This window comes from Echinops telfairi, unplaced genomic scaffold (assembly GCF_000313985.2).
Source record: "Echinops telfairi isolate 266 unplaced genomic scaffold, ASM31398v2 ScPeMD7_2291;HRSCAF=2852, whole genome shotgun sequence".
In the NCBI taxonomy this organism is placed as follows: Eukaryota; Metazoa; Chordata; class Mammalia; order Afrosoricida; family Tenrecidae; genus Echinops; species Echinops telfairi.
The window spans coordinates 30999916-31013024 of NW_022106189.1; the positions used below are offsets into that span (position 1 = coordinate 30999916).

Genomic DNA, 13109 nt, shown 5'->3' on the forward strand with positions numbered 1-13109 from the left:
AAAAAAAAAAAAAAGCAGAAATTACCAAGCAACAAATCCTGCTGAAAGACTAACCTTGCCCACTTGCTCCCAGAACAGAAACAAGCAATGCTTACACGAAGGTGGTGATCCTTTTGAACAGCCGGTCAGACCACGCCAGCCATCATGGTCTGGTCCAGTACTTGTTCTTCTGTAAACAGCTGATGAAGGGAGAAAACAATCGTGACGAACAGCTACTATGACCGAAATAACTGCTTTGAACGGATTTGCATTTAATTTGTCCTGACTGTCTGCACATATGACCAAAATAAGCAGTCCACCCCCACAGGAGTGTGAGAGCTTCCACTCTGAGCATTTGGTTTGCAGAAAGCTCCTGTTTACCGTGAACACACCCTAAATCCATTTTTGATTCTCCACGGCTTCAGCCTCCATTGAATTCCTTTTGAGCGGAAACCAGCAATAGGAAGTTTGCCCTCGGGCAGGGCATAGATGACTATGGATACTGCTGCGCCCCTGCCCGATCCAGGGATGGACGGTGTAGCCCTTAGGGACTTGCCTGGGGGTGTCCTTAGTGGGATTGGGGGTTCTAGGGTTGCAGAAGCCCCTGGCGGTGAAGTGTACCACATGTGATGGACTGCTCACTGCGAGGTCAGAACTTCGGAACCACCAGCTGCTCCTTGGGAGAAAGGGGGCTTTCTGCACCCCCTGTGCGCTTTTACCCCGCGTTCAGATGGGTTCCATCGTACTAAGTCCTACCTATCCTGACTGCCTCTCCAGAGTGTAGTGTTTCAGCAGGATCCAAAGCAGTCTTTCCTGGTAGAACCTGGTGTGTGTGTGTGTGTGTGTGTGTGCGCGCGCGCGTGCACGTGCATGCGCACACTGAGTTGGCCCCAACAAAGGGGTGCTTTGACCCCACATTTCCTTGAGCTTCAGGGAGCCCTCAAGGCAAGTGCTCTTGGCTTTGTGGACCTGCATTTCCCGGCTTTGGGAGCTTACTCACTCTTGCTCTGTGTCTTCTGGGTGAATGGTTGGGCTCTGTTCTGTTTCTCCCCGTCCTGTTTGCAAACACTTTTGACTGTGGTTTACTCCAATGGTGTGGTTCCGGATAACTTGTTTGTTTGTGTGTTTGTTTTTTTCGGCTCAGAGCATGTCTGGCAGGTGGTGCTCTTTTCCAGGTGTACAACAGAGGGGACTTCTGTTTTTTCGGGAGCTCTGGGTCCTTTTGTTTGTACACGTGGGTGGTAGGGGCAGCAGCACATTCGATGTTGCTTCACCTCTCTTCTTCCTGCTCAGCCGGCTCAGTCCAAAGGGAATTCCCCGAGGCTCCGGGCTCCCTTCTGGTCAACTCAGGTCTGCTGGGCTGGGGCAGCCGAGATTCTGGGCCCATGCTGCCCTGTTGTCCGTCCCTTGGGAAGATGGAATGCCTTCCAAAGGTCGTGCTGGAACCTCCACCCATGCAGGAAACCCTGGCAAGAATCATGTAGGAAATCAGTGGCCACCTTAAAAGAAAATTTTTGGTGATTTTAGAAAGGGTTAACCTACTGGGAAATCCATGATCCGAGGTGGGATTTATTCGAGCTCAAGTGCCAAGCAGTTTGCAGAAGGCTACCATTTTCAGGGAAAACCCTACCTCTGTGTGTGAGTGTCCACACAGATGCGGCCTCCATTGACTTCTCCCATGAACAGCTTTGCTCTCAAGGCAGTGTGTTAGAAGTGGATTACTTCCACTCCCTTCAGCTGCCAAGGCAAAGTCCATGCAGCACTGACACAGACGTGTGTGGCGATGCTTTGAATAGAATTTGGAGAACCAGGGACACACGGTCACAAGTCATACCCTGACTGCCACGGACAGAGGGGCCTGACTCATCTTGCAAGCTTTTCTCTCTAGAATAGTCCCTACTTCACTTCTGTCATCCCACTGTCACTGTGATGCATTCATCTGCCACCCACCCTGCTTTTGTGAGTTGCCCCTGAGCCCCTGAGCTCCGTGCTCTGCTGAAATCCTTGGACACTGTTAGCACCTCAGCTCACAGTCTCCCTCATCTGTGTGTGTGTGTGTGTGTGTGTGTGTGTGTGTCTGCCTTTGACCTGTTGAAGATGTAATATGTTTGTCTTTAGGTAATCTATTTGGGGTCTCTTTTCTTACCTAGGATGGAAATAACACCCTCCCCCCTCTTTTTTCTTTTCTTTTCTTTTTTTTAAAGATTTACCACAGAGATCAAACCATTTGATGTCTTCCCACGGCTCTGGACTGCTCTGTTTGATTTCTCTCTGCATTCCCACATTTATTCCCATCTGCTGTCCGTCACTTCCGGGAAAGCCCAGACATCTCATTACAGTTGTTTAAACTGCCTGTCGGGTAGTTCCAACACGGGGTCATCCCTGAGTCTGCCCTGTTGATTGTCTTTGAAGAGTTGGCTGTTTCTCTTGCTTTTTCATTTTTGTTTCTTTGTTTTATGGTTTCTCTTCTTTTAAAAAAATAATTTTATCGGGGGTCTCTTACAAATCTTATACCAATCTATCATTCAATTGTATTAAGCACACTTGACACCAACATTTCCAAAACACTTTCTTTCTACTTGGGCCCTTCCCTCCCCCACCCGGCCTCCTTCACGAATCCTTGATCATTCATATTTTACTATTGTTACTTAGTGTCTTACACTGTCTGTCTTTCTTCATCCACATTTTGGTGAAGAAATCATCCCTCTGGGGGGGTGTCTCTTCCTTCTTAAATGTGTTTGATAACATCTTATTGCCAGGCAAAGTGTATCAAACACAGTCGTCTTCTTGCAAAGAACATGCCCACACCTGACACATGAAAAATAAAACCACACCCACTGCCATCCCGGCGGTGCTGACTCACAGTGACCCAATTGGACACCGCAGAACTGCCCCTGTGGCTTGCCGAGACTGAGTCTTTATGGGAGTCCAGTCCTCCTCTGTGTCACAGGGACTCCCTGTCAGCACCCGAGAAGGAGGGAATCCAGTGGAAGAACTGGTGTGAGCTGTTTGTGTGAAAATACTGTAGTATTTGTGCTAGGAAGCAGCTCGCCTCCCCTTTGGCTCTGCTGTCGCTGTGAGTATAAGAGTGAGTCATTTAGCGGACGGACTGGGATCAGGTTTTCTTGTTGCTTTGGTCATGCTGGGTGTGCCTGTGCTTGGCATTCATTTAGGAGCCCAATGGCATCGTGGATTACACCTTGGGCTGCTAAGTGCAAGGCCAGCAGTTCAAATCCACCCAAAGCTCCGAGGGAGAAAGATGAGGCTTTCTACTCCCATGAAGAGTCACAGGTACAATGCCACTCCTCCCTGGAGGGTAACTGAGTCTGAATGGCTGTATGGCAGTGAACTTGGTGGGGGGTGGGGTGGGGGGGTAGGGGGGTTAGTTTGCTGGAAGGAGGGTTTTACTCATTGGGGTGTGCCACCCCCACTTAAGGTCTCCTGTGTGGGCCTGCCCACTTAAAGCACAGCTTGCTAAGCCTGTGGGGGGAGGGGTGTTCTGTGTTGACCCGCTTCAGCCTCAGCTTCAGCCTCAGCCTCAGCCTCAGGTCTCCTTTCCCCAGAGCTTAATGCGGTTTTGCTCCTCCCCTCCAGTTTTTAAACTCTGCCCCAGGTGCCTGGAGAGTTGACTGCTTTCCCCAGGAAATTAGGTTTTTCTTCTTTAGAGAAGGGACCAGGTGGGGCTTTGCATCCCGCCACCCACTCCCTCCACCCCCCTGACTGCTTTCCCAGCCAAGCGGGCATGACCTCTGGGGCAGTGTTGGTTTTCTCCCATTTCCCATGTTGTCCTCAGCATTTCCCATGAGCATCCCCTGAGGCTCCATAGCTCTTGCTAGCCCACACCTGACCATTTGGCAAAAACTGGAGGGGAGTCTCCATGCCCACTGCATGGCTGCCCCTCCCCTTTCCACCGGAGGCCTCCCTGCCTGCCTTCCTGACATTTCTGTTAGGTCGGTCACCCTGCAAGAGCCCCGGTGGCAGAGTGGTTACTCATTGGGGCTGTGATCTGCAAGGTCAGTAGTTCAAAACCACCAGCCGCTCCGTGGGAGAGAGGAGGGGGCTTTCTACTCCCATAGAGAATTACAGTCTCGGAAATCCACGGACACAGTTCATTCTACCCTGCCCTGTGGGTGTGCTGTGAGTTGGCATTGACTGGTTGGCAGTGGGTTTGAGTTTTTCAGTTTTGGTCACCCCGTGAGCTCAGCTCTCTGGGGGTGGCGGGAGGAGACGTGGCAGTTTTGTGGAGGCCCTGGCAGCTTCTGCATATCAGGGTGTGGCTGATACTTGTGCCAGCTGCTGTATCCTAAAAGCCCAGGTGATCCCATCTGCAGCCAGATTTTATGATCCTGTGGGGTGACCTGAGCTTACCCCTCCCTGCACCGTCTTGATTCTAGAATGTATCTTCCTGTAGCGTTAGCCCCGTGGAGATGGAGGGAAATGCCGGCGTGGGTTCCAGTAGACAGAAGCATGTCTTAGTGCAGCGGTTCTCAACCTGTGGGTCTCGACCCCTTTGTGGGTCAAACGACTCTTTCACAGGGGTTGACTAAGACCATCGGAAAACACATATTTCCGATGGTTTTAGGAATCCGGGACACCGCTTCTCTATCCATCTCCAGGCGGGTCCGCCCACATACTGATACGAACACATACAAGTACCTGGTGTGATGACATCATCGCGCCAACCCCATCACATACACCCCATACAAATACAGGTGTATGTGACAGGGTTGGCACCATAATGTACTTATGCGGAGCAGTAACACGTGTAGAGACCAGCTACTGTGTTGAAAGCAGCAGTGTTGGAGGTAAAACGACACTTCATGAATTATAATGACTGAATAAGTGTAAAATCATGTACTGTAAAATCATCAACTACTGCAAAAAAAACTCTGTACCATGGGACCTTAATCTGGATGCTGATCAATCTTTTTATATTCAGCTGTGGTTATGTTCAGTTTGTAACAATGAAAATACATCCTGCATATCAGAAATTTACATGACGATTCATCACAGTAGCAAAATGACAGTGATGAAGTAGCAACGAAAATAATTTTATGGTTAGGGGTCACCACCACATGAGGAACTGTCTTAAAGAGTTGAGACAGGAAGAAGGTTGAGAACCACTGCCTTAGTGTCTCATCAGGTACTTTCCCAAAGACCAGGGAGGCTGCCTGAGGAGGTCACTGCCCCTGGGGAAGCTGGAGGGTCAGTGCAGGGGAGGCAGCGCTAGGTGGAGGCCTCTGTTCTCTGAGCCTGGACTCCTCCTCTCATGTCTCTTCCCTGCCTATGCTGCCATATTGCCAGAGTGGATATTCTGTGAAGGCAGGGCCCATAGTGTCCCTTCCCCTGGAGGCAGGTTTAAGGAAGTCTTCGAGGTGAGAGGCTGATGTACAGGGCAGGTGAGGGGTGGCCTTGGAGGTTGTGTGGCCAGGCTTGCTATCTGTACCCTTGGGAGCTTCTGGGGTTATATCAAGACTCTGTTCTTGGGTGCTTAGCAAAGAAGTAGAGGCTCTCATGACTTTGGACAAATGGTGGGTTCCCAGTGACAGCTGCATTGTGTGTGGAAGAGGGCTGGAAGCCTCACGTGCCTTCAGTTGTGGGGGGTTAGGGTGAGGGTATGTCCTTCATTAATCTTTCTTGTGGGACCTTGGCCCCTCATTCAGGAGCTGGGGACTCTGCTCCTCCCCAGAGAGGGGCTTGTGGGGCTGTGACTGTTCCCCCACCTCAAATCGGGGCTACTGAGTAGGTTCGTCTGTGTATTGGACAGGTGTGATGGAAACACATCAGGGGTACCCTTGCCAGGCTGAGTCTAAAAGGAACTCCTGGGAGGCCTGGGCCCCTCTCTGCCAGCCCAGGGTCTGATGGGGTAGAGGGAGGCTGCCGTGGTCACTGGTTTCTCTACTGGCCTCTGGGCCCCTGACTTCTGTGAGATCTGGGCCCACAGCTGCTCCCTGCTTCCCCTCCCCCCTGGGGCCTGGGCTCTCCTAGCAGGCACGTGAAAACGAATCTGCCCTCAAATGCCTGCCAGGGACACTGGGTGGCTTGGGTGCCAGGACAGAAGGGAAGTGGTGCTATGCCTTGGAGCCCAAAGGTAGCTGGGTGGGTTGGCCCGGCCCCTGGGCATGGGGAAGGCTAACTGGTGTCCCCAGGCAGTGTTGCCCACACGGCCTCAGGTCCAGGCTCTGGGCCTCCCCCCCCCAGGACTCCTCACCCTTGGGCGGGTGTGGTTTACTCTTGCTCTGAGCTCCACGAGGCAAGTTCCCGGCACACACCCGTCTCTGTGGAGACCAGGCTTCTGAGAGGGTGATGTGTAGCAGCCCTGTTCTTAACCTGGTGACCTGAAAAGGACTACCGTACATACTCGAGTGTAAGCGGACCTGAACATCAGCCGAGGCACCTAATCTTACCACAAAAACTGCATTACAAATGTATGTGCTGGGGGGAAAAACGGGATGGAAAATCTCGGCTTCCACACAAGTATATATGGTAACTCCTGGGCAGCAGCCAGTCCGCTTGGCTGCAGATTCCTTTCTCCAAACTTAAGGTGGGACTGGGGGATTGGAGTGGGGAGGGGAGGGCGGGAGGAGGGCCTGCGAAGTGTAGGGTGCTGGAAGGTGCTGATTTTTGGAGGACAGAGGACAGGCTGGGTCTTCCCTACGTGTGTTGATGGACTGGCTGAACTGTTGGACAAAGGTGTGTGTGTGCATTGCACACAAGCGATTGAGCACATGTGTGTGTGAGAGACATGGGGGAAGGGAGAGAGAGAAATCCATCTGCTATTGGATGCCTGCCAACACTGGATCTGTGCATAAGAGAAGCTGTAGAGAAGCCTTCCCGCTTGGACTGCGTGGTTAAGACTCCTGAGCCCTGTTCTGGGAGAATCAATCTCTTTTGCAACCCCAGATGGTAGTAGGGAGGGGAGAAGGAAAGCAAAAAAAGCAAAAGCCAGGGGCAAATGAGCTATAGATCGCGCCCCCCCCCCCATGCTCCATCTCATCTTGTTATGTAATCCCTTTGTTCTGAGCCCTTGGGAAAAGCGTGGACTGGGTGTCTTAAAGAGAATGGAGGGGGTCATATCTGACCACCTTCTGGCTTCCCTGGGGCCATGAGGCAGGGGTCCGGCATGCCTTCCTTCAGGCTTCCTCCTCCCCTGCCCTCTGGCTCTGATACCACTGCTTCTGTGTGAGGCCTGATTATTTGTCCCCTGGCCACACACCACTCACAGGAGGTCATCACTGTGACGGGGTTTTATTAAGGCAGTAAGTAGGCTGCATCAGTAAACAGTGAGGGGACAGTCACTGGCCACAGCAACACCTCTCCTCAGCTCACAGCCACGTCTCTCTCTGGTCCTCAGCCTCTCAGCCACTTGGTCCCTTGGTCTCTGCCTCTGTTGGACCAGGAAGCCAGCCTGCCCCTGCCCCACAGTGTCCGCCTCTCAGAGCCACTCCTCCGCCCTGTCTCCTGGTCTCCTAGCCTCAGCCTCTGGTCTCAGGCTGGCTCCTTGACTCTGTCCCATGGCCTCTGGTGCTTCGGGTCAGCAGTCTCTGCCACTTCAGACAGAGACCTTGAACTTGCCCTTCTTCCTGTGGCCCTGGGGTTTTTCTCTCCTCCTGCATCAAGGATGACTCATCTTTCTGTCCATGGGGGTGGTAACAAAAAAACCCCCAAAACAACGGATGAGTTAGTTAATTGTGCCAACCTGGCCGATAAACACATGTGGGATTAATTGAATGGCGGAGCGATAAATGGCTCAGTGAGCCTCACCTTTCTAGTTCTCGGGTCTCTTGCTTTGTGATGGTCACACCAGGGTGCAGCTGCCTTAGCAGTTCCCTGCTTCAGCTTGCAAAGCTGACTTCCTGCAAGACATCCCCAAGGAGAAGCCACATGAACTTATCCCGATGCAGCCCTGGGTGCTGGAGCAGCTGTGTGGAGGAGACCCCTGCCAGTGCTGAGATGTTTACACATTTACTGACTCATCTTTTCTCCTGCAGTTGGCATTATTGCCTCTGTTTTGTGAGATGGAGGAGGACTTTGTGGATTGGTGTTGGACATATGGGTTAATGGGTTAATGTTGGACTTCTGGGCTTGGGCAGCATTGGCTTGGGATATTTTCTTGATGCACACTTAATCTTTACATAAAACTCTCTCTTATACATGAGTTGCTGTGGATTTGTTTCTCTAAAGTACCCAGACTAATACAATGGACCAATCCCCTCTGTTAATGTCATGCATGCTGTGCTTGCGTGACAGACACACAGATGACAGACACACAGATAGAAGAGGCAGATGAAAAAAATTCACTCCACCACCGGCCACCCTCTGACCCCTCTAGCCATTGCCCATTTCCCACGTGAAAAATTAACTTCCTCTCTTTCAGGTACACCTTCTACAGCCACGGTTTAACAATCACCATGAACCCCGTTGATAGTCACCCATGACCCATGTGATCTGATCAATGTATTCCCCCACCCTCTCTTGCCCAGACTCATCAGAAAGAGAGCAGATTATTCGTGGGGGAGCAGCAGGGTGGGAGGGAGGGGGGTGTGGTGGACACAGTCTTGCCTTGTGGGTAGTGTCTCCCCATGATGGCCCTCTCCTAGCTCCAGTCTCCACCACGGTGATGCCATCCAACCTTGTCTTGATATCTTCCTAGCCCATCCCACCAGCTGCCCACATCCTTTGTGGGCCGGGGGTGGCCGCACCATCTCTCCACACGGGGCTGGACATTGCAGACTCTCCTGGCCTACGTCGGGTGGAGGTGGGTGAGCAAGATCACTTGGTGTGGATGGCAGGCAGGCCAGGCTGGGCACTGGACGCAGGGATGCAGGTCCTCTCTGCAGGTCTAGTTTGTGGTTTTGAATCTAGTTAAACAGACCTACATCTCAGGGGACAATCTAGGCAATGGACCGACCTGCTGCTGACCCTGCTTTGAGCAACAAGCCCCCACCTCTTCAGTGGATGTAGCGATCCCCTGGTGTCTGAGTGCTCCCACGGATGTAGCGATCCCCTTGTGCCTGAGTGCTCCTGGTGGTGCCTTCCTTAGACACCGGTGGGGCCTTGTTTCTGCTTCCCTGTGCTCTGAGGTGGGAATGGGGCCGGCCCAGGTGTGATCCCGGCTGTGTTGTGCAAGGCGTTGCTGTTCCGACGCAGGAGGTGGGCAGAAATGGGCTAAGTCTTCCTGGAAGTCATCCAACTGCACCGGTCTAAACCAGAGAGCCTTCCCCACTCCTGCCCGAGACTAATGTGTGTGTCTTCTTTGCCAGGACGTGGTAAACACAGGTGTGCGGGAACCGTCGGCCATGGAGGCTGGGGAGCTGAGGAACTGCATGCCCAACTACCGTCTCATCCCGGAGACCAGCCAGACCCAGGTGGAAGAAGATGTCAGCACGCCCCCTGAAAAGCCCCAGGAGGCAATGCAGCTGAAGAAGGAGATCTCCCTGCTGAATGGGATCAGCCTGGTGGTGGGCAACATGATTGGCTCAGGGATCTTTGTCTCTCCCAAGGGGGTGCTGGTCTACACTGCCTCCTATGGGCTGTCACTGGTGGTCTGGGCCATTGGCGGACTCTTCTCCGTCGTCGGTGCCCTCTGCTATGCAGAACTGGGTACCACCATCACCAAGTCGGGGGCCAGCTACGCCTATATTCTGGAAGCCTTTGGGGGCTTCATTGCCTTCATCCGCCTGTGGGCCTCATTGCTCATCGTCGAGCCCACCAGCCAGGCCATCATCGCCATCACCTTTGCCAACTACATCATCCAGCCCTCCTTCCCCTCCTGCAATCCCCCTTACGTAGCCTGCCGGCTCATCGCTGCTGCCTGCATCTGTAAGTGTGGGAACCTCACAGGGGTGGGGTGACTGTAAACACCGTCCCGGACTTTGTATTTGAACCATAAGTCTTCCTTCTGCAGGGGGCGGGGGGTGGGGTGGGGGTGGCATGTCTGACCTTTTGAAAAAGGGGTTTCACCCAAGTCACTGGATCCTGAGAGCTGAGAGAAAGGGCAAGGGATGGGGGTAGAGGGCTGCGGAATTGACTGTGGGGGCCGCTGGCACCTCACATTCCTGGCTGGCCCCCCGAGTCCTGCCCTCCTGCATGTCTTACATATCTCTTGTCCAGTTTTGATTGGAGCCACTGTTGCTTCGGCAACATAACCCGGGTAGGGGGTGGGGTGGGGTGGTGGCCGCTCTCAGATCCTGAAGCCTTTATTCTGCTGCTCAGAAGAGAGAGACTTGTTTCCATTGCTGTCTTCTTTTTAAACCACTTCAAAGGCATCAGTGAGGAAAGCAGTTCTCTCTCTCTCTCTCTCTCTCTCTGCTTCCTGGCAGGGCCGCCCTCCACAGCCCATTGTAGGCAGCTGGCCCCTGCACCATTGCAACTCTTCCGCATTGGCGTTGTGAAATTTCTTTACCCTGATCTGGTTAACAAGCGTCGTCTGCCGCCAGTGAGAAGAAGGTGGCTTCTACCGCGATGTAGGATTCTGGGGACAGAACCTGGGAGATCCCAGCAGGCCCCTGCATTATTTCACTTTTTATCCTAAGTGGTGGTGAGGACTGGACTCTCTGAGGTCACAGAAAGTGGGCAGAAGATGGTTGTGACCCTGTGTTAGCTGAGGAGTGGCCCAGAATCCCCAGCCGCTTGATTAGGGCTACCTTCTGCCCTTAGCTCTGTTTGCAGATGTTGGCAATATGTGTAGTTTGTCCAGTGTTCAAAATAGACTGAGTACAGTTGGTGGAAGGATTATACCGTACCCTGGGCCTCATGTGGTGCACCAGTTTCCCCACCCCAAGTCCCAGGAAGAACGAGAAGTTGTTGTTTCAGAAGGTACACCAGCTAGGAGACCACAGCCGTGCGAGACAGCCTGTCTCTGTGATGTCCCGCTTGAAATCAGAATACACATGGAATATCCTACTCTTTTCCTTCGGGATTTACCCTTGGGGAGTCCCAGAGGTGTTTGACTTTGACTCGGGTTTCAGGGTAACTGCAGGAAACAACTGCTCACCGCAGTGAGCAAACAGAACAGACAGGTTCCTTTCCTCTTGGGCCTATCTCAGAATGGCTCTGTGGACGGGCTGTCCCTCACCAGCAGTCGGGGCAATCAGATGAGATTCTTGGCACCATCGGGCCCTTTCAGGTAATGTGCACATCCGGCCCGTCTGCCTTTGCGCCATGTTGGGAGGTAAACATTCTAGAAACTGCATGAAGTAAAGTATCATAAGCTAACTGGATTTTGTAAGGGGGATTTTCCTACCTACATTCAGTAAAATAACTTGAGTCACATGATCTGTAAGGAATTTGCTGAAGACAAATGTTGCAATGGGCCCCTTCACACTGCCTGGGGTGGTGGTGGTGGGCAACTGTTGGGGGAGGGGAAGGCGTGCTCTGGTAGGGGTCAGACAAAGTGTCACCAGAGAGACTCTGCTCTGAGACAGCATTTTCTGATGATACAAGCACACGTGTCCAGTAAGAAGCAAATCAAGTGACCTTCAAATCACTATCATTTAACCCCAAGACACAAGCACTTTAAAATTGTTTGCTATGGTAAATAAGCGGCCATCTAGCTCAGAAGCAACAAAACCCACATGGAAGAAGCACACCAGCCTGTGCGATCACAAGGTGTCGAAGTGATAAGGTATCAGCCATCATCAGAACAAAAAATCATATCAGTGAATGAGGGGGTCAGTGTGGAGTGGAGACCCAAAGCCCATTTGTAGGCTACTGGACATCCCCTTACAGAAGAGTCTCAGGGAGATGAGCCAGTCAGGGTGCGATGTAGCAACAATGAAACATACAACTTTCCTCTAGTTCCTAAATGATTCTCCTCCCCATCTCCACTATCATGATCCCAATTCTACCTTACAAATATGGCTAGACCAGAGGATGGATGTACACTGGTACAGACAGGAACAGGAAACACAGGGAATCCAGGGCGGATGATCACTTCAGGACCACTGAGTGGTATGAGTGGTGATACTGGGAGGGTGAAGGGTGGGTGGGTTGGAAAGGGGGAACCAATTACAAGGATCTACATCTGACCTCCTCCCTGGTGGACGGACAACAGAAAAGTGGGTGAAGGGAGACATCGGACAGGGCAAGATATGACAAAATAATAATGTATACATTATCAAGGGTTCATGAGGGAGTGGGGAGCGGGGAGGGAGGGGAAAAATGAGGAGCTGATGCCAGGGGCTTAGGTGGAGAGCAAAGTTTTTGAGAACGATGAGGGCAATGAATGTACAAATGCGCTTTATACAATTGATGTATGTATGGTTTGTGATAAGAGTTGTGTGAGCCCCTAATAAAACGCTTAAAAAAAACCCCAAAAAACCATTTGGTGGTGCCCCAGTAGCTTTCTTCTCTGCAACCAAGCTCAGACCTTAAAGATACTTTCAGGGTCTGCTTTTAAAACCTAATGTGTTAGGAGTTCCCCCTTCACTCCCCCATTTCACCAAGCAGTCTCTCAAACCAGCATATTCAAGACCAGTATTTGGTTTGTAAAAAGGAATTCATGGGCTTTACAGACAACTGGAAGGAGGCAGAGACTTGAGAAAGAAAAAAAAAAAGAAACCAAGTGTCCACGGAGGCATGTGGTTTGTCTCTCCCAGCACGCGGGGACCCTGTTAGGCGTAGGTCGTTTTTGGGCAGCTCTGCACTGTGCAGAGATCACGGCTCCGATGCTGTCTGGTTGGAGTCCCAGTTTGAGCAGTTACTAGCTGCTGACCCTGAGGAAGCCGCCAGCCGCTGTCCACTTTGTAACATGGTTATATTGATTGTGTCTGTCTGATGAGATGGTTGTGGAGAATGAGGGAAGCACTGTGTGTCTTGTGTTTTCCTCTGCCTAGCATGCTTCGTTAGTGCTCTGTAGTGGTAGGTAGCATCGTTGGTGCTCTGTAGTGGTAGCATCGTTGGTGCTCTGTAGTGGTAGCATCGTTGGTGCTCTGTAGTGCTAGCATCGTTGGTGCTCTGTAGTGCTAGCATCGTTGGTGCTCTGTAGTGGTAAGTAGCTTCGTTGGTGCTCTGTAGTGGTAGGTAGCATCGTTAGTGCTCTGTAGTGGTAGGTAGCATCGTTGGTGCTCTGTAGTGGTAGCATCGTTGGTGCTCTGTAGTGATAGGTAGCATCGTTGGTGCTCTGTAGT

The 13109-nt window shown here is 51.9% G+C and overlaps 1 protein-coding gene across 2 annotated transcripts in view; it reads left to right on the plus strand.

The window, feature by feature from the left end:
- The window catches only part of SLC7A6 (solute carrier family 7 member 6), a 48058-nt gene that overhangs the window by 1747 nt on the left and 33202 nt on the right, over nt 1-13109 (plus strand). For both annotated transcript variants that reach the window (XR_006680394.1, XM_045293643.1), the window contains exon 2: nt 9243-9801. Coding sequence is in view for 1 of the 2 variants with exons in the window: in XM_045293643.1 (XP_045149578.1) it covers nt 9243-9801 (559 nt within the window). In the remaining variant the exon portion in view is untranslated. The remainder of the gene's footprint in view (nt 1-9242; nt 9802-13109) is intronic.